Source organism: Eretmochelys imbricata, chromosome 25, assembly GCF_965152235.1.
Source record: "Eretmochelys imbricata isolate rEreImb1 chromosome 25, rEreImb1.hap1, whole genome shotgun sequence".
In the NCBI taxonomy this organism is placed as follows: Eukaryota; Metazoa; Chordata; order Testudines; family Cheloniidae; genus Eretmochelys; species Eretmochelys imbricata.
This window is the reverse complement of record NC_135596.1, coordinates 13,504,115-13,522,935: the sequence shown is the minus strand read 5'-3', so window position 1 is coordinate 13,522,935 and position 18,821 is coordinate 13,504,115. Positions and strand designations below refer to the sequence as shown.

Genomic DNA, 18,821 nt, shown 5'->3' with positions numbered 1-18,821 from the left:
GAGATTTTGCTGTGCTGTATATGCTGAGGTTGGGACAGGTGAGAGGATTTCATGAGTGACTGAATCTCAAGCACTTGAGATAAACAACCTTTTCGCTGCACAGTAAAGGTGGCCCCATAAACCGAGAGCCCCTATAGGAAATCTGCAAGTGGGTATCCCTACCCCAACCCTCAGGGGGTGATATTGAATGAGCTACAGGCCTATTTGTGCAAGCAGGGGCTGAATGAGCTCTCCCCCTGATATCTAGTGGTGAGCTGTGGAAAAAGACGTCAGAAGCTGATCTCGTTTGCATAGACACCTCTCCCCCCCCCCCCGCCTAGGTGCTCGGCATGATGGGATTGCTTGCAAAAAACGTAACCCTTCTGCCAGGTGGAGCCAGCAGCACCAAGGGCCGGGTTCAGTATCTAGTGGCTCCTTTTCAACAATACAACATAAAACCAGTTCAAGCCCACCCCCAGGGCTAATTACACACCACCCTCTGGGTGCCTCTGAGTGTAGCAAAAGCTTTTAATAAAAGGAGGGAAGTAACCCAGCATTAATTTGGGAAAACACCACGACTAGGGTTCATAAACACAAACGGTGAGCCAAAGACCCACCCCCAAGTAAGTTGGGCAGTGTCCTTTTCCCCCTCTGGGTCTTAAGTCCAGCAACCCAGAAGTCCCTTTAACGTGCCCGACCCTTCTCTGCACCCCCCTCACAGTTGCTGTCCTTGGCCAGTGCAGCCCCAGAGTTCAGAGGTTAAGCGACAGCGTTCACCTCCGTGGGTGTGGGTGTGGGTGGGAGGCTAAGGAGGCACCTTACACGCACTGCTGGGTACTCGCTCACTGCCCCGCTGGCCGTGCCCCTGTGGGCCTCTGCTCTGGCCCTCTCCGCTTGCCGCGCCTCTCCGCCAGCTGCCCTAAACGGTGGGTCAAAAGCGGACACCTGGTCGCCCGAGGCTGAAAGCTACCTCGCCTGCAGGCCAGGGGCCGTCAGTGGCCCCCCGTCCTCCCTACCCCTGCACTGGATGCCTTTCACAGGAGCTGACCCCCTCAGGAGTTCGGGACGGCACCTATCCCCCCCCCCCTTAGTCCTCTGGGCCCCCCCAGGGTAAACACGGTGCCCCAAGGCCGGCCCACGGCGGCTGGGCCCAGCCCCGCCGGCCCCTCGCCTTGTTCGACCCGCTCCGGCTGGGGTCCCAAATCTCACACCCCTGTGGCCCCGCGCCGCCAAGGGCAGCTGTGCTCATCTCCGCCTGGGCACTGCTCGCCCTGGGGCCGAGGGAGAGGCCCCGGGGATGTGGGGCGCGGCCCCGGGGATGTGGGGATCTCAGGGTGGGGTGGCCTCCCGCTCCAGATGTGGAGGGGGGGCGGGGTCTCAGGGGCTGGGGCTGAGTCACGCTTCGCCCCGCCCCCCTCGGATCTTCTCCCCCCCCCCCCCCCCCCCCGCAGCCCCGGGGTCACGGTCACGGTTGCCCCGGGCGTCAGCAACAGGCGCGCGCGCGGCCCCCTTAAGGGAGGGGCGGGGCGGGGCGGAGCACGCAGCGCGGGACGCCAATGACGTGGCGGGGGCGGAACCGGAAGTGGGGCCTGCCGCTGAGTGGGGCTGGGCGTTACGGTGGGGACGGAGTCCGGGAGCCGCGATCAGGTGAACGTCTGGGTGGGTGCGTCAGTTCGGGGGGAGGGGGGTATATGGAATGGGGGGTGGGCGTGGGGAGCGGTGGGGTATGGAGAGGGGGTGTATACGGTATGGGGGGGTGGGGAGGGGGTATATGGAATGGGGGTATACGGTATGGGGGGGTGGGGGTGGGGAGGGGGTATACGGAATGGGGGGGTATACGGTATGGGGGGGTGGGGGTGGGGAGGGGGTATACGGAATGGGGGGGTATACGGTATGGGGGGGTGGGGGTGGGGAGGGGGTATACGGAATGGGGGGGTATACGGTATGGGGGGGTGGGGGTGGGGAGGGGGTATACGGAATGGGGGGGTATACGGTATGGGGGGGTGGGGGTGGGGAGAGGGGTATACGGAATGGGGGGGTATACGGTATGGGGGGGTGGGGGTGGGGAGAGGGGTATACGGAATGGGGGGGTATACGGTATGGGGGGGTGGGGGTGGGGAGAGGGGGTGTATACGGTATGGGGGGGTGGGTGTGGGGAGGGGGTATATGGAATGGGGGTATACGGTATGGGGGGGTGGGGGTGGGGAGGGGGTATATGGAATGGGGGGTATACGGTATGGGGGGGTGGGGGTGGGGAGGGGGTATATGGAATGGGGGGGTATACGGTATGGGGGGGTGGGGGTGGGGAGGGGGTATACGGAATGGGGGGGTATACGGTATGGGGGGTGGGGGTGGGGAGAGAGGTATACGGAATGGGGGGGTATACGGTATGGGGGGGTGGGGAGAGAGGTATACGGAATGGGGGGGTATACGGTATGGGGGGGTGGGGGTGGGGAGAGAGGTATACGGAATGGGGGGGTATACGGTATGGGGGGGTGGGGGTGGGGAGAGAGGTATACAGAATGGGGTGGGTGTGGGGAGAGGTGCGGTATGGAGAGGGGGTGTATACGGTATGGGGGGGTGGGTGTGGGGAGGGGGTATATGGAATGGGGGGTATACAGTATGGGGGGATGGACATGGGGAGGGAGGTATATAGAATGGGGTGGGCGTGGGGAGCGGGGCGGTGTGGGGAGGGGGTATATGGAATGGGGGGTGGGCATGGGGAACGGTGGGGTATGGAGAGGGGGTGTATACGGTATGGGGGGGTGGGTGTGGGGAGGGGGTATATGGAATGGGGGGGCATACGGAATGGGGGGATGGACATGGGGAGGGGGATATATGGTATGGGGGTGGGCGTGGGGGAGAGGGGTATGTGGTACGCGCGGGGATATAGGAATAGGGGTATGGGATATACAGTGTGAGTTGGGGGGAAGGGATAAAGGGTGTATATCCAGTCGGGGGGGGCAGCAGCAGCATTATCTCAGCAGGCAGGAAAGTCACTGACTCCTTAGTCTCTTCATGCCCATTCCAGGATGCCCGTTTATGAGGCGGGAGAGTTATGAGCTCGAAAGGCAAGAAGCGGGTGGTTCTGCCGACTCGGCCTGAACCACCCACCGTGGAACAGATCCTCGAGGACGTCAGGAACTCCCAGCCATCCGATCCCATGTTTGTCCTTATAGCAGAGTCCAATAAAGGTAGGAGAATGCATCCCAGCTCTTTGCCCCGGGAATCTCCATGATCCATTCTGTATGAAATCTTCCAAACGATGGGAGCCTGTCTCTGTTCACTCCAATCCTACCTATCAATTATAAAATCTTCATCAGCGAGCATTGCACAGATTGGCCCTGAAAGTTGCTGCCATCTTGCCAGTTTGTTGGCTTGGGTGATATGAGTTGCTGGTCTCAGTCCTGTTCTTGGAGGACACCTCTTTATAGCCCAAAATCCACAGCTGTGATTGGTGCTCTTGTTGACAATTTCTTCAGGGAAGCCACAGACTTCATGGGGCCTGGAGACTGACGTTCCCTTTCACCTTTACAGGTGTCCTCCCCTGTTTGTAAGTAAGGCGCGTTGGTCAGAGCACGGCAGGGAAACATCCCCTGGCGCTACCTGTGCAGTTTAGAGGCTATAAATAGGTCTTTGGCCTGTATGACTGTTAGTTTCATCAGAACTAAACACACTCAGAGAAAACTGATGTATTCCAGGTGCAGAAGTGTAAAAGGCTTGTGTGAGACATGTTTAAGGAGACCTAATGTGAATGAGCGTGTAGTGGAACAAGGCAACACAAATCACAATAGTTTTGATCAGAGGAGCCCAGAAAACTAAACCCAAGCTTCAAAATGAACGATCTTAATTCCGTTTTCATTATTGTACCTTATCAGCAAACTCTCTTCCTTTGGGAAATTGTTGCTGGGGCAGTAGCACTGGGAGGTGGGTTCTGCTTACTGGGGTTTGGGGTGGACCATCAGTGGGAGATTATGGGCCACAGGGAAGAGACTGTAAAAGGGGGAAGCTTTATGGCTGCATTGATCTAGGATGAGTATTATATCCCCCTTCGAGAGGGTGAAGCAACTTGTCTGCATTCACGTGGTGTTAGTGGCAAGAGCTGGGTATAGATCCAGGGAGTCCTGGCTTCTAATCCTCTGCTCGGAGCACTGGAACAAGTATCGCTCTTGTTGTAGGTAACAAATATGCAGAGTGGTGCTTCCTCCATTCCACTTGATAGATAGGGGATGCCTAGTTTTCTATCGAGACCTGAAGGTGTATCTGATCTGAAATGTAACTTAGCTTTACATGAAGCGACTACCCCTTTTGAATGCATGTTATTCTCTGTCTTTTCCTCCCACATTTCCCCTCCCCAGACTTGCCAGCCCCTAGGAAGAAGGAGGATTCTGAAGTGAAGACTGAGCGACTGTACCAGCAGAGTCATTCTTATGTAGAGATGAACCAGCGGCTGCAGAAGGCCTGCAGTGTGCTGAAGGAGAAGTGCATAGAGCTGAAGCAGGCGGGTGCGACTTTGGAACAGAATGTCGTGGAAATTAAGGAAAAGGCCTTGTGAGGTTGTCTGGCCTCTCTGGAATGCCGAGAGATTGGGAGCAGAGACAAAAAGCTGGCCCAGGAGGGTCTGCTCTCGACTGTAAAAAAGCCCCGCCTCCTAGTCCTGACAAACTTCTCAGTGTGTGTTAGACTTTCACAGACATCCCCAGTGTGGCTTCTTGTTTCTGTATCCAAATCATAGGGCCAGAAAGCCACCCAGCCAGATAACCCCGGTGTGTGCTTTGATTTAATGGAAGATCTGTCACTGCTGCATGTTGCCTGGAATCGCCAAGAACCAGCCAAGCCTCATGAATGCAGCTTCACAAGAGTTGCCCCTCGTGCTCACTGGAAACGCTAGGGGGTATGTGAGGGTGGGTTTCATCTTTAAAGCTAAAAATGCTACAGGATCTGCCTCCGTAGCCTTTTCCCAGTGGGCGGCCGTGATCTTGTTGCTCATGTTCGGAAGGGACTCTTGGACCAGGCGTCTTGTTGAGCCATTAGGAGAACCTGATACCAGTTTCCAAATGGCAAGCTTGAACCTGATCTGGCTGGGGTAAGCGTGGGCTCCAGGCAGCCGTTGACTTTTCGTAAGCTGCGTGTCACCGTCTCAGGTGCCCATGGTGACTTGGCATGACGTCCCCCTCGCCCTCCAGGTTTACCTACGACTTCTCCATCTGGTATTGCCTCCATGACGACAATATTGCTTCCTGCATCTCCATGATGCTGAAAAAGCAAGGCCTCCAGGGCTATGCCGAGCACCAGGACCAGGTGGCAGGGACGTCCATTCTTATGACGGCCACTGAGGTCATCCAGGCCAGCAGGGTCGCTATCGTCATCTTGTCGGCCAGCTCGCTGGACGACCCCTGGTGTCAGCGCGTCGTGGAGTGGAACCTGCATCATGTGATGGAGCGGGAGGGGACGAAGATGATCCCAGTTTACGTGGACGTGGAGAAAGAGCAGGTGCCTCTGGTTTTAAGGCATCTTAACGAACTCGACTACAGAAACAAATTCTTCGAGCGGAGGCTGCTGGAGAGCTTGAAGAGTATCAGGCCTGCAGCTGGCCGAGCGAGGGCTGTGCGCCCCTCCAAAGCGGCCAGCACCAAAAGCAGAGTCAGCCGATAGCAACTGGGAGAAACTGAGCCCGGTGGACTTGGCTTTGGTTGATTCCTGCCAGGAGTGAGGCGCTGTGTCTTGCCCTGTCCATTTGGCATCCGGGGTTTTCTGTGGGCCCCGGTGCGGTGCTGGCGGTGAACTAATCTGCTTGGCTTTGCGCCTAGACTCGACCCCCCGTGAGAATACTTAGAAAATAAAATGGTTGCTAGTGGGAGTTTGCTATTAAAATGCAGTGGGAGTCGATATGGAATGTGAGCCACGGCTCCAGGTTTCCTAAATCTCATTATTTAATAAGCTCTTATTAAAATTCATTCCTCAGAAAACTGAACGGCTGAGTCTTTGTTACAAGCTCTTTAATGGAGAGGGGCTGGGTAGGGATAAGATAAGGTCCTGCTGGGAGCCAATAATGAGCTTTATTCTCAGCTCTGACTCTGGCACCCCCAACCCCACCAAGCTTTTCGTTGTCTGTATCTGCCCTGGTAACTAACTGGTCCTCTCCCAATGCTTTGCTACGCTGATGCAGCTCACACCAGGCCCCTTGGAGCCCTGTCTGCACTAGCCGTTCCTGGTGCGGATAGCAACAGATGGCGATGTCCCTAAAATGCTGGTGTAAAGTAGGCCTGTGCCTCAATTTCTTTCCGTCTGTGAAATGGGTGCAACAATGCTTGCCTGTTTTGAAGGGGCGGGAAAGAGTTGTTTGTGATTTCATTGGAAGTCGTAATAACCCCTAGCCCTTATTTAGTGCTTTTCAGCACCAGATCTCAAAGCACTTTACAAAGGAGGCCAGTCTCATTATCCCCATCTTGTAGATGGGGAAACTGAGGCACAGGGAGGGGGAGTGACTTGCCCGAGGACACAACTAGCATGCTAGTGGAAGAGCTGGGAATAGAATTTAGGTCTCTGGAGACCCAGCCCCTTGTTCTGTCCACTAGCTAATGGTGCAGAGTGTGGCAGAATTGCAAAGTACCGTGGACCTGAAAAGCCTGAGCACTTTCCTTCAGATCTCTGCTCGCACCTGGGCGTTGGCTCCATCCCAGTGTGATCATTGGGGTGTCGTGCTCCCTGCAGTTAGACTCCTCAGTGAGCATTGGATGGTTACGACCTTGGTTTACGTCTCGGAGAGAGACCCTGTCTTATCACATGCTACGATCACTGACACAGCTTCTTGCCCGGGCTGGGTGCCGGGGAGGAGGTCAAAGGTGCATGTTGCAGTCGATCAGGTAAGTGTTGCGAAAATGAAAGTAGTGGCGTATCTCTTGGTCTTGACAAGGTCCAGAGCTGTGCAGTGGCTGAGAGTTGGTGCATGGGTGTGACAAGGGGACAGGGGTTGGGCAATCGGATGCTACGCTACAACCCTAGCTGGATCAGGGGAATGGTTCCAGATTTGTAATCTAGTCCAGCCCCAGGACCTGTTTCAGCAGCTGTTTGTGCCTAAAGATGTGATCCTGATCGAGGAGTGCAATAGAAAGGGAGTTAAAAGTGGCTGGAAACTGCAAGGGAGCAGTTTACATCTCTTCTGTCAGGGCACGTGGGCTGGGGGATTCGGCCATGTGGTGCGGGGCCGGGGGGGTGTTGAGGGGTAGAATGTCACAGAGCAAACAAAGATTGGAATCTGGCCCCAGAGTGTTCAGGAAGCATGTAATGTATTCGACTTGCTTTTTACCCTCTCACTTTAGACCACTGAGTTCCTGTTTTCGTGGCAGTAGCAAGGTGAGCCCGTCTCCTCTCCCTGCCGGTAGCCTTGGCATGTTTCAGCTGTTGGCACTCAGCGTCTTCCTCCCTCTGAAACATCTCCCAGCCCCGGCGCAGAAACACTTTGCTTTCAGCGCCGTCAAGTTTTCACAAGCGGTGAAGAAAGACTTGCTGTGGGTGTGACAGCAACAACGTTGGCTGCACGTCCTTTGCTCTGCAAACCTCACACCTCTGCACCACTCGCCCCCCGAGAGCACTTTCTCCCACTGCCGCAGAGGAGACGCGAATGCGCTCAGGGAAGGAGCGGGGTATATAAGTAAGAGCGGAAATGCCCCCTGACAGAAGCAGTGGGGCGACGACGTCTGCAGACGACTCAGCGTGGCAGCAGCATGAAGGCAGATCGGAAATTGCTCTTCCTGGTGCTGCTGTTCCTCCCCATTGGGAAGGCTGGTGAGTGGGTGGTCACGTGGTGCCAGGGAGTGGCAGGGTGGCCCAGTGGATAGGAGCACCGGGCTGGGAATCCGGAGGGCTGGATTCTATTCCTGACTGCCCCTAATTTGAGTGGGCTCAGCTGAGCCATTTCTCTCTCTCTCTCTCTGCCTCAATTCCCCCATTGGTGAAGGAGTTTGCCTTTCTCTGAAACATCCAGTATCAGCAGCTGCTGGAGCCAGGCCTCTGGACATGATGGGTCAATAGACTGATGGTTTAACATGGCTGGGGGGGAATCCGGGGCTCCTGATTCATACTCCGATGCCCTGCCCATTGGACTGGAGCTAGCTACCTCTCGGCTTCAGGGCTTATATACCCAAGGGCATAGTTGGAGCAGCTGGGACATGGATCGGTTCCAACATGGTAGTGCTGGGATTCGAAAACACCTCCCTTTCCAGGGTTTGGGGTGAAAATTGTCCCCTGCATCTGCCTTGCTCCCCGGTTCCCGTGCACTGGGGCACGTCTTGCTTCTCTCTTTGCAGCAGGCCAGCTCCAGTCTTTGATCATTGGGGGACGTGTCGCATTGCCTCACTCCAGGCCCTACATGGTGTCTATCCAGCTGAAAGGCATTCCCTCCTGCGGGGGAACCCTAGTCCACGCGCGCTGGGTGCTGACGGCTGCGCACTGCTACGTCGACCCGTGAGTACAGAACCCACCCCAGGCTGGTGGGTTCCCGCAGATTAGGGCCGGAGGAGCAGGCTCCTGGCTCGGACGGGGGAGCAGGCTGTTCTGGTGATTTGCTAGGTGAGCTCAGCCTTCTGCAGGGGTTGCTCTGCTCCTGCAGGGACAAATAGTGAAACCCGGGTTTAAGAAATGCCAGAGGAAAAGCCTTGGTGCCAGCCCGGGAGGAAAAGGGCCATTACTTGCCGAACGCCTGTCGGAATCTCACCAAACCAGCAGAGCAGCAAACTAAGAACCCTGAAGGTCATTCAGCGTGGCAGGCGCAAAGGGTCAGGGTCGTGAGGCGTAAATGGGGGGACTGAATGCAACTGAAATCTTTCCATTGCCTTCTGCAGGAGGCAGACTGGGGCCCTAGAGAGGAAGGGAAGGTCTTGTGGATCAAGGGCAGGACAGGGAGCCAGGACTCGAGTTCTTTCTCCAGCTCCTCCGTGGTCTTGGGTGAACCAGACAGGCCACATTTTTCAAAGGGGACCTCTGATTTGGGGTCTGTGGGGCCTGATTTTCAGAGGCGGTTGAGAGCCTCCAGCTCCCCCGACACCCAGTGGAGTTGTGGGCGCTCAGCCTCTCTCAGAAGAATCTGGCCCAAGGGTGCATCGCGGGGTGGGCACCCCAAAACCAAAGCACCCAAAGTGGCCTGAATGGCCCTGACCCTCAAAGGTATTTGGGCACCTAACTTCTAATGCAAATTAGACACCTAAATACTTTTGAAGAATCTGGGCCAACGTGCCTGCTTCTGCATTCCCAGATGATACTTGCTTAGCTCATAGGAGGCATCTGCATGCAGAGCCCGTCTGCCCTCAGCACACCAGGGGCATGACAGGAGGATCAATGGTTGGGCTGGCATCACTGGGGTCATGAGTCAAGAGCTGGGGGAACGTGCTCCACCAAAAAGACGACGTGCTCCTCTGACTGCAGGCTTAGCTTTGTGCCTCCCCGATGGGGTGTTTCCATTGGCATAGCCGGGTGTCCGCAGTCAGGGTGCTAAAGCTAGAGAGGCTTTCTTTTTGTGTCTCAGGTGTAAGGGTCCCATCAGGGTGGTGGTGGGTCTCCATCGGCAGACTGTGAGAAATGCCCAAGTGCAGGTCTTCACTGTCGTGAAGTTTGTCCCGCATCCTTCCTACAACAGCAAGACCATGGTACATGATATCATGCTGCTCAAGGTACGTGGATTTGCTAGAGAGCCATGGGCTCCAGTTATTCTAGCTTCTGCTGCAGGGGGCCAGTCCTATGAGGCGGCAGCATCTGACCATGAGGCTAGGGCAGTGGAGTGGGTTCAAATCCTGGCTCTTCCTGTTGTGTGATCTTGGACAGATCATGTTGCCTCTGCCTGCCTCAGTTTCCCCCATCTGTAAAATGGAGGTAGTAATAGTCCCTAGCTCTTATCATCAGTGGATCTCAAAGCACTTTACAAAGGAGAGCAGAGTTGTCAAGCTCCTTTTACAGATGGGGAAACTGAGGCACACAGAGGTTAAAAGTGGACTTGCCCAAGGTCACCCAGCAGGTCAGTGGCAGAGGCAAGACAAGAGCGCAGGTGTCCTGAGTCCCAGCCTGTGCTCTAGCCACTAGGCCATGCTGCTAATGATATCAGTATTTCTTTTGCGGATGGAAAGCGCTGTGTTAGGACCTTCAGGGGCAAGCTGGGGCATTCAGCACTGCATGCGATTTACTCCTTCCTTTGTTCCTCCATCTCACGGTAGGTGGAAGGTTGAGTGGGGTGAAGGGGGGATGGGAGGGGTCTCTTTGGAGCCCTCTTCTGCTGTGGCTAGAAAGGTGAGATTCAGAAGTGACAAACTGCCTAACCCGTACAGGAAATCTTTAATGCTAGCAGGGCTCTCTAGCCAGTCTTGAGTCATTCTCAGCTCACACCCTTGCCTCTGAGGTGCTGGTAGGTGTGCAGCCTGGCCTTGCTTTTGCTGAGGGGTAAAGTTTTTCCCAGAGTCTGGCCTCTAACAGAGCTAAGGATGCTTCCTTCTGTCCCTCAGCTGCTTCCCAACAGCTAGGAATTCTCATTCCTCCTCCCCCTTCCCACTATCCCTCAGCTTCTTGGCCTGCACAGTTTCCTCTAGGGCTGGATTGGGGGCTTGGCCTCTCAGCCTAGAAGTTGCAGCCTGGGTGGTGGGGGGCGGACATGGACTTCGGTGAGTCCTAGATTCTGGGCTGCTCGAGGTGGGGCTGGTGCAGCCTTTCGTGGGAGTTAGAGCAGTCACCGAGGCATCTGGCCGCCTAGGGGCTGCTCTGCACTCCCCACACCAGCGTCTGCCAAGGGGGGCGGTGCACGCTGCCCCTGTTTGGGGGAATTCTCCCAGGAGCCCTGTGGCACAAAGGGGCATTAGGAGAGGGCTGGAGCCAGGCCCCTGGCTGTTTGAGACTGGCCAGGCTTGGACAGTGGGGGTCAGTCTCCGTGTGTTTCTCAGACCTCCTTGGGGTTGTGGACTCCCCTGCTTAAGACAGACCATCTCCCCATCCCCCCTACCTAGGTCACTATAGAACTTGGTGATGAAAAGAGTCACATTTGGGCTCTTTGTATCAATGGCACAAAGTCACCGCCTCCTCCCCCCCGACCCCCAGCGAGCCCGGGACTGGGCCGCAGCCTGCAGGAGAAGCTGGAGGCATCTCCACTGAGATGGAAGCAGCTTGGGGACCGCAGTGGTGCTAGGGCTGGGAACCTTTCTGCAGGCTGGCGGAGTCTGTCCCCAAGGTCTGACCTTGGCTTTTGCTCCTGCCTGCAGCTGGACAGGAAGGTGGCTTGGAACAAGGAGACGAGCCTTCTCCCACTGTCCAAGAAGAAGCCGGCCCTGGGGACGCTGTGCAGCGTGGCTGGCTGGGGGATTTTCAGACAAAACAGCGAGTATTCCCCCGTCCTGCGCGAACTCAATGTGAAGGTGATGGACAGCAAGATGTGCAACAACAGCCGGTACTGGCATGGCGAGGTCACTGGTGACATGATGTGCATCGAAGGGGTCGAGAAGGGCTCTGCCCCCTGCAAGGTGATGGCTTAACAGCAATGCTGGCCTAGAAGGGGCTGATGGGGAAGAGTCCCCAGCTGGCTGTGTGCAAGGGGGATGGCCTCGTTGCCAGGCCTGCGTGCTTAGCTGCCTGTTCTCGAGCATGTGTGGAGATGGCAGTGCCTGATGAGGGGGCTCCAGACAGAGCTAAGATACTAAAGAACCTGCCCTGCCCCTCCCCTGAGTATGCCTGCCCTCGCTCCGCCTCTTCCTGCTCCCCCCTCCCCCCCAATGCCTCCTGCCTGCTGCTGAACGGCTGATCAGCGGTGGGCAGGAGGCTCTGGGTGGGGAGGGAGAGGAGCTGATGGGCAGGGCCCACCTAGGGGTGCTCAGCACCCCGATCTTTTCCGTGGGTGCTCCAGCCCTTTGCTGACAGGGATGCTCGGGGGTCTGGCCACGTGTTCTCCCTGGGAATCCTGTCCAATTTTCCATCCCGGAGGCTTTGATCCTTTTTGGCAGGTGAGGATAAGTGAGGTGCAGGGAGCTGCTGGCCAGGGTCTCCCCAGGTCTTTGAAGCCCTTGGTAGCAGGCTTGGCAGAGAGGCCAAAGACTGAATGGGCCATGGAGATTTGCCCCTAGGTCAGGGCCAAGCTCCGCTGGGGCATGTGTGTGGGACGCTCACCCTACTTTGCACCCGCTCTGTGGAGAGAGGACTCCGGTCTCTGGGGCTGTCAGTCAAGCCCCTTTTACCAGCACAGCAAGTTGTTGGTTTGCTCCAGTCCTAGAATAACCCTCGTGCTTGCCCGGTGCAATGTGCCCCGCTGCCTCTATCCTCTCTGTTGATTGGTGCCACCGCCTCTGTGCCCACCCCTGGGCCCTTCCATGCTCCTGCCCCTCACTCCCAGTGCTGCGAGGGGCCCTCCCAGGCTAACGGACGCCGTGTACTCTGTGCTGTTGCAGGGTGATTCCGGGGGCCCTGTGGTGTGTGGCAAGAAAGCAGAGGTGGCCGGCGTGCTCTCCTTCGCGGGCAAAAGCTGTATCGACGTGTTCAAACCGCCCGTCGCAACAGCGGTCTTTAAATACAAGAGGTGGATCAAAAAATATCTACGTTAGGGCCAAGCCCTGTGACTGCATCATCTGTAAGCTTGCCTGTCCATCTCCCCTTCCCTGTATTGACCACTAGTGGCTGCCCAGGTTAGAGATCAGCTCACTCACCCAGCCGCATGTGCCTCAGCCATCCGTCTGGGCACTGCTGGTTCAAACCCCCGCAAGCCCCCCCCCGCATCCTTGTTCTCTTATAGAGGCTTCAGCTCTGTCCTTCTCCCTCTCGGGCCTGGCATGCAAACTGTCTGCCTGCGTCCCTACATCACGCTTCCTGCTGCTGATTTCAAATAAAAGTGAAACCTCGTCCGGTCCGGTCCGGTGTTTGTGTGCGCACGCCTTGGGGGCATCACGCTGTGGGTGCACTGGCTCCAGCTGATACCACAACCGTGTCTTGTAACTAAGCTAAAGCCTTGGCCAGACCAACTCGCTCTTGGAAATTGGAACTGGGGTAAGGGACAGCTGGGTGGTGAGCAGCTTCCCTGCCCTGAGCGGCACTTGCTGTCTCCTGTAGTGATTACAGAGAGGAAGGAGCCTCTAAACATTCCCCACATCACCTCCCCGCTGGGGGGGAGCATCTGCGCTCCCTGGGAAGCCCAGCTAGCCCTCGAGAGGTGCTGCACCACCCCGGTGTACTGTATGTGGGACTAGAGCTGGGTTCAAAGCTGAGGTTTTCCCAGCTCCGTGCCTGGTCTCTCTGGCCAGAGTATCCGAGTGCCTGACCACAGCCATGGTGTGAGAGGTTAGTATTATCCCTGTTTTATGGCTGGGGAAACTGAGGCATGGAAAGCGGGGGCAGGTCTGTGTTAAAGTTGGAAATTAAACCCAGATCTTCAAGCCTGTGCCTTAACTCTAAGTCCACCCTTTCCCGGGTGAGCAGGACGCTGTGCCTGTGAATCGCCGCCAACTCAAGCCAGCTGGGGAACCAACCAGCTCTGTATATTAAATGAAAACCCCTCCCTATCCTCTGCTGGCTCTCTCCTCCCCCCTCCACCCCTGGCCACCACTTCCAACTGGCCACGCAGTCCTTTTTAGCAGGGTGGAAAAATAAAGAGACCTGCTTCCTATTTACACAGCTTTAATTTTAATACTGTCCAGTGCCCCAGTAAAATAACATCCTTAATACGTACATACAGCAGGTAGGGGGTGGGGGAAGAAACCAGTAGCAGAAAACAAGACGGCTCAACACCCAGCGCACTGCTCGACCGCCGAGCATGGAAGCCGAGGGTTACAGTGAGGGGATGCTAGGCGAACAGAAAGCACAGCTGGGGGGGGGGGGGTTGTGTTTTAAAGTTAAACAAATGATTACTGCAAAAATGGTGAGGTAATGCAGGCTTCCCCTGTTACTACAGGTGGGTTGTACCCTGAATTAATTACAGCATTCAGACTGGATGGTGTGTGTTGCTCCTGAGGGGGGAGCTTTCAGACTCTTTCTTTTCCTGGGGGAGGAGAGACGAGACCTTTGCTTGTTTAACTGCAGCACTGCAGCCCCTGAGCTGGCTGGGAATTTGCCACCGCGCCAAGGCTGAATCTTCGTGTGGAGCTGACTCCCACAGCACTGAGTTTGCCCCCTGCTTCCTCATCCCCTGCCGGGTTTGTGTCAGTGGCGATGTCCCAGAGAGCGAGATGGTGTGTATCCCACACAGCAGGATGGGATGGGAGCGGGGGCTCAGAGGGGCTGGTTTGCCCCCATGTTACAGCCCAACCCTTTCTGGCATGATGTAGGGGCTGTGCGAGGCCATGCAGCAATCATCCCTGGTGGGAGGAGAGAAGTGCTGGAATTGATGGGGAGCCAGCCTCTCTGCAAGGGGATCAAGGCTGTTGACTGCCACAGCTGGGGTTGGTGTGGGCACGTTGGGTCCTACGGATGCAGCATCTCGGCGGCTGGCTGGGTCCAGCAGCTGCTGTTTGAGGCCTTAGGCCAGCACGAGGCGGGTGGATGAAGGGTAGGAAAGTTCAAGCCATGACCCGGGTGCTGAGGCTGGAACACCCACCTGCCCCAGCACCCTTCCCTTGAGATCACAAGCCCCTGGGGCCATCAGAGACCTGAAAAAGACCCATCACAAGCTAAAATCCCACCTCTAGGCAGTGCAGCAATTGGTCCCTAGGGTGGATGACAGCACAGTGCCTCGCTGCTCCAACCAGAAACTCTTCTAGCTGCAACCAGTAGGGCCCTCTCCAGCCTGCGCCTATGACGGCCCCTCGGGGTTTCCCCTGTCAGCTGCATGCCAGGCCCCACAAGGGTAAGGTTCCCCCCCAGCAGCCCCATTCTGCCCCTGCTTCATTTTTGTAACAATAATTGTAACACGTGACTCAAGCCTCTTCCAATGCAAATTAACTCACTGCTCCCCAGGGAGAGGGAAGCAGGAGCATTAGCCCGTGTACAGATAGTGAGGCAGGCAGGGGCAAAGCAAGTGGCCTCGTTCAGGGCAAGAGGCAGGCCCCAGTTGGCTCTTTTTGGCACCCTGGGTCATCACTCAAAACTGTAAAGCCCAGGGGGAAACCGCTGCAGTTCCAACTTTGTGGCATTTCACACCCAGTGTGCATGGGTGCAAATCACCACAGCAGCCCCAGAGCCAGCCAACCCCAAACCTGAGTGAGGTGGTTTTCGCTGTGCAGCTTTGCCGAGCAGGGCCTGGCTGACAAGGCTAGCAGGCAGGACCCAAGCTGGGGACGCTGGCTATAGGGGGCCAGGACCCCAACCCCTACACTTCCCCTGCTCGCACACTGAATGCAGACACCATGAAGAGCACAGCACCAGGCCAGGCCTCTGCTTTTAGCACTGCTTCAAAATGCCCAGATAAAGGAGGAAAAAACCTTGTGAGGGAACTTCCTGCTGCAGGATGCATTAAGCAGCTGCTGGGGGAGAAGGAGTCCAGGCTGGCCCTCCTGAACCCTCCTTACCTCACACAGCCCATCCAAGGGCTGTTGGGGGAGGGCCTGTGACTTGGTGGGTTTCGTCCAGTTCTTAGTGGACCCATCTCCACCTCATAAAAACCATCCGTGGCACTGAATGGCACCACCCCCACCAGGGCAGAATGGGGCCCATCTGCCAGGCTGCCTGTCCACTCCAGGCACATGGGGCGGTCGATGCCCAACCACTGCCCTGCTCTGTGATCGACTGGAGCCTTTCACCTGCAGGGCTGTCCTTTCACCAGGCTTCGAGTCACTCAAAAATATGACGCATCTGAACGGCGTGCCTAGCTCCCGAAAGCAAAGTCAGGGGCTTAGTAGAGCGGCTTGGGAAGGGTTTTTCCCATGAAAAAATTCTAAAGAAACAATATTTTGCAGCCCTTATTGGTGATGCATTGTCAGGTTTCCATCACGTTTTTCTGTTCTGAGAGGTGGTTTTAATCCAAAACTGGAATTTTGTTGTGGGAGGGGGTTTCTGTTGAAAAACTGACAATTTTGGCACCTTGAGGACTTAAAATGTCGGCGCCAAGGGCCTTCCATGCAGCTCCAAAATGGGGCAGTTGGATGCACAAGTCCCCTTTGTGAACGCCAGCCTCTTATTCCGGACTAGAAATATGGTGGCGCTGTTGAACTTGCCGCACTGCCAAAGTGAGTACGAGCGTCCACCCGTGGCGGCCTTCCTGAATAGCTCTTCCTGAGATGCTCCAGGTGTAGACAAGCCCTTATGCGCCTAGCCACTTAGACACTTTCGAAAATGTTCCCCACCCCGCCAAGGGTTTAGTACTTTCAGTGAGGATCTTGTGAGACTCGGACTCTCCACTGGAGCTGGTACGTATCTGACCCCCCATTACCATATCACCCGGGCACCTTGCCACCTTCAATCCTCATAACCTCCCTGGGAGGCAGGGCTATGTCCATATTTTACAGGAGGAGAAGTGAGGCACAATGAGGGCCAAGGTCACCCAGGGAGTTTGTGGCAAAACAATCCTTGATGCCAGCTGTCCAGAGTCCTAAGCTAGAGCCACTCTGCTGGCCTTTCCCCCTAAGGCTGCAACAGCCCTGATAGCTCTGCTCTGTCCTTGTTCCGACCTGCACCAGCCTACCCCACTATCCCCTTCCTGCCCATCATCTCCTGTTTCTACAGCGTATCTTGGGGTAGGGGGGCATGTTTCCCCAGCTAGGTTTGTTCAGCACCCGGCCCAGTGGGGCGGGGCAGGGACTGGGGCTGCTACTGTATTACAGGTACGAAATAGCCATCCTTATCTTTCATTCAAAAGAGTCCCAAAGCATTTTGCACAGCACAGACTGAATAGTGGCCCCTGGGAAGTCAGTGACAAAACTTACATAGGCTTCAATGAGACCAGCATTTTACCCTGTTCAATGGCACCTTTATATGCAAGTATCTTCATTGGCCACTGAAATAAAGCCACCTCTGGGGCTGAACGGGGTGGCTCCTTTCAACAGCGCACACAGCAATGCTGCCAGCTGTGGAAATCAAGCTGTGCCCTGCATCCAGCTGGAAAGCCCGGATAATTCGAGGGAGGTGGAATGGAATAGCCCACCTTGGAATCGAGCCATCATGACCTGGTAAGAACACCTGCCTCCGTCATAAAGACCCTGCACTTAGTCATCGCTAATGCAAAGGGATCTGGGAGGCCTGCAAACGTCTAGTCCTTTGGAACCTACCATACAATTATAAGTCAGCAGATTTTAAAAAAAATCTGGCATTCTGATTAATTTATAACACTCTTGAAAGAGAGCAGGTTCTGGCCAAATTGACACCTTCTGAATGCCTCCTTTTTTTAAAAAATACCACTTCACCCCTAAAATCTGCCTTCCTGATCATAGGAAGTCACGTCAGCAGCTTCCCTCCGAGCTTTGTACTGTTAATCAAAGCCAAATCTGACCATGCTGGACAGAACCTGTAACAACAAAGCCCAAACGTGTGGTAGGCAACCCCCTCTGCTCCCTGCTTGTGATCGGGCAAGGCCCTGAAACAAAGAAGGAGTCCCAAGTCCCAGTGTACCTATAAAGCACAGTATCTTTGGGGGCAGGAATGGGGATGGAGAGAGAGACACGCCTCTTTCTCTCTGTCTCCTGTTTCCCGCTTGCAAATCAGGAAGTCACTCCCATGCCACTGACCTCAATGGTGCGACAATGGTGTCAAACAACGAGAATCAGGACCATATTTTTAAGAGGCGATTTTCACTCCATGCCTCCCGCTCCATGGGAATTAGCCACCCGATGAGCGACTCTCCCTCAGAGGCCAGGCTCAAGGGGCACTGGTGCAGACCTCGCTCCCTTCCTCACATCCCGCCGCAGCCTGTGACTCCCTCTCACCCTTTGCCTGGGCGGCACTGGAGAGCGAACTGGACTAACTACTGAAGGGGGGCCCCGAAGCTCATGAGGAGTCGCCTCGGGCCCCACCATTAGCGCAAAGCCTGCATAGTGGGGCTGAGTTTACAAAGAGGATGAATGGCATAAATCAGCCTCCCCTACCCAGACCTGTCCCCCTGGCGCGCCGAAAAAACAAAAATGGCCTTTCCTTTCCCCGGCTCCTTGGCGTTGCCCCATGCGCTACAAGAAGCGTTTCCATAACAACCCTCCTCCCTTGGCGATAATAAGGTGCTGCTCTGCTCCCCCCAGACACTGGGTGACACCCAACGCAAACACAATCCTGGCAAGTTAGTCATTAGCAGATTAACCAGTCACCATAATTACAGGCCTCGCGCTGCGCAAATGGCTGGTTCCGTAATGGAGAGGTTCTGCCCTTCTTCTGTTCCCCATTATAGAATCCTCCCCAGATCCCCTCACCCCACCCCTCTGCCTCTCTGCCTTTGGTCCATGGGTGGGTTTCCGAAGGTGTTTCTATAAATCAGCTGAGATTATTTAGATATGTGGATATTAGTGCCGACATGTGAGACAAAGCATGCAGCTGAGACCTAAGATTAAGGCTTTTGCTTGAAGCATTCTTGGTGGTTGGGTTTGTTTGTTTTTTTAAATAGAAAGAGCAGCAGTCCCAGTTCCCTTTGAAATTTCAACCTCCTGGGAGAATTTAGAGGGACCCCAGTGAATCAATGACCCCTGTTGGTTGTCCTCGGATCGAAAATCCCAACTGTGCTTCAATGAAAGCGTGGAGACAATGGGCCTACAGCCCCTCCTGGCATTGGACTGTCTAGGAGACAGCAGGTCATGGGGGGAAGTTGGCTAATTGCTGCTTCAAAGTTCTTCAAAAACTGTGAACTGTGAGGCCCTCAAGACGTCCCACAGGCTCACTGCTAAAGTTCATCCCTTCACGCAGGACACCTGTGGCCATCTAGGCTCCAAGGATGAAAATCCCTCTCCTTAAACTAGAGTGTATGGTGATCAGACATT

The 18,821-nt window shown here is 55.6% G+C and overlaps 2 protein-coding genes across 4 annotated transcripts; both read left to right on the top strand.

The window, feature by feature from the left end:
- The first annotated feature begins 1,563 nt into the window (after nucleotides 1–1,563).
- C25H19orf25 (chromosome 25 C19orf25 homolog) lies at nucleotides 1,564–5,953 on the top strand. Of its 2 annotated transcripts, none has more exons than XM_077841820.1 (3): nucleotides 1,564–1,626; nucleotides 3,011–3,173; nucleotides 4,338–5,953. In XM_077841820.1, the coding sequence occupies exons 2-3, from the start codon at nucleotides 3,038–3,040 to the stop codon at nucleotides 4,532–4,534; spliced, it is 333 nt and encodes a 110-aa protein (XP_077697946.1). In that variant the 5' UTR covers nucleotides 1,564–1,626; nucleotides 3,011–3,037; the 3' UTR covers nucleotides 4,535–5,953. The 2 variants fall into 2 exon arrangements, with proteins under 2 accessions (XP_077697946.1, XP_077697947.1); XM_077841821.1 differs by having other exon boundaries at nucleotides 1,565–1,638.
- Nucleotides 5,954–6,085: 132 nt separating this feature from the next.
- On the top strand, nucleotides 6,086–12,840 carry LOC144280087 (granzyme M-like). Of its 2 annotated transcripts, XM_077841818.1 has the most exons (6): nucleotides 6,086–6,845; nucleotides 7,302–7,767; nucleotides 8,289–8,445; nucleotides 9,503–9,647; nucleotides 11,217–11,474; nucleotides 12,393–12,840. In XM_077841818.1, the coding sequence occupies exons 2-6, from the start codon at nucleotides 7,707–7,709 to the stop codon at nucleotides 12,543–12,545; spliced, it is 774 nt and encodes a 257-aa protein (XP_077697944.1). In that variant the 5' UTR covers nucleotides 6,086–6,845; nucleotides 7,302–7,706; the 3' UTR covers nucleotides 12,546–12,840. The 2 variants fall into 2 exon arrangements, with proteins under 2 accessions (XP_077697944.1, XP_077697945.1); XM_077841819.1 differs by lacking the exon at nucleotides 6,086–6,845 and having other exon boundaries at nucleotides 7,225–7,767; nucleotides 8,292–8,445.
- Nucleotides 12,841–18,821: the final 5,981 nt, after the last annotated feature.

Bases quoted from the DNA above. Each gene is read 5' to 3' on its own strand.
- C25H19orf25 (XM_077841820.1), top strand. From the start codon at position 3,038: ATGAGCTCGAAAGGCAAGAAGCGGGTGGTTCTGCCGACTCGGCCTGAA. The intron at 3,174-4,337 runs GTAGGAGAATGC...TCCCCTCCCCAG, and splicing joins TATAGCAGAGTCCAATAAAG to ACTTGCCAGCCCCTAGGAAG.
- LOC144280087 (XM_077841818.1), top strand. From the start codon at position 7,707: ATGAAGGCAGATCGGAAATTGCTCTTCCTGGTGCTGCTGTTCCTCCCC. The intron at 8,446-9,502 runs GTGAGTACAGAA...TTTGTGTCTCAG, and splicing joins GCGCACTGCTACGTCGACCC to GTGTAAGGGTCCCATCAGGG. The intron at 9,648-11,216 runs GTACGTGGATTT...TCCTGCCTGCAG, and splicing joins ATGATATCATGCTGCTCAAG to CTGGACAGGAAGGTGGCTTG.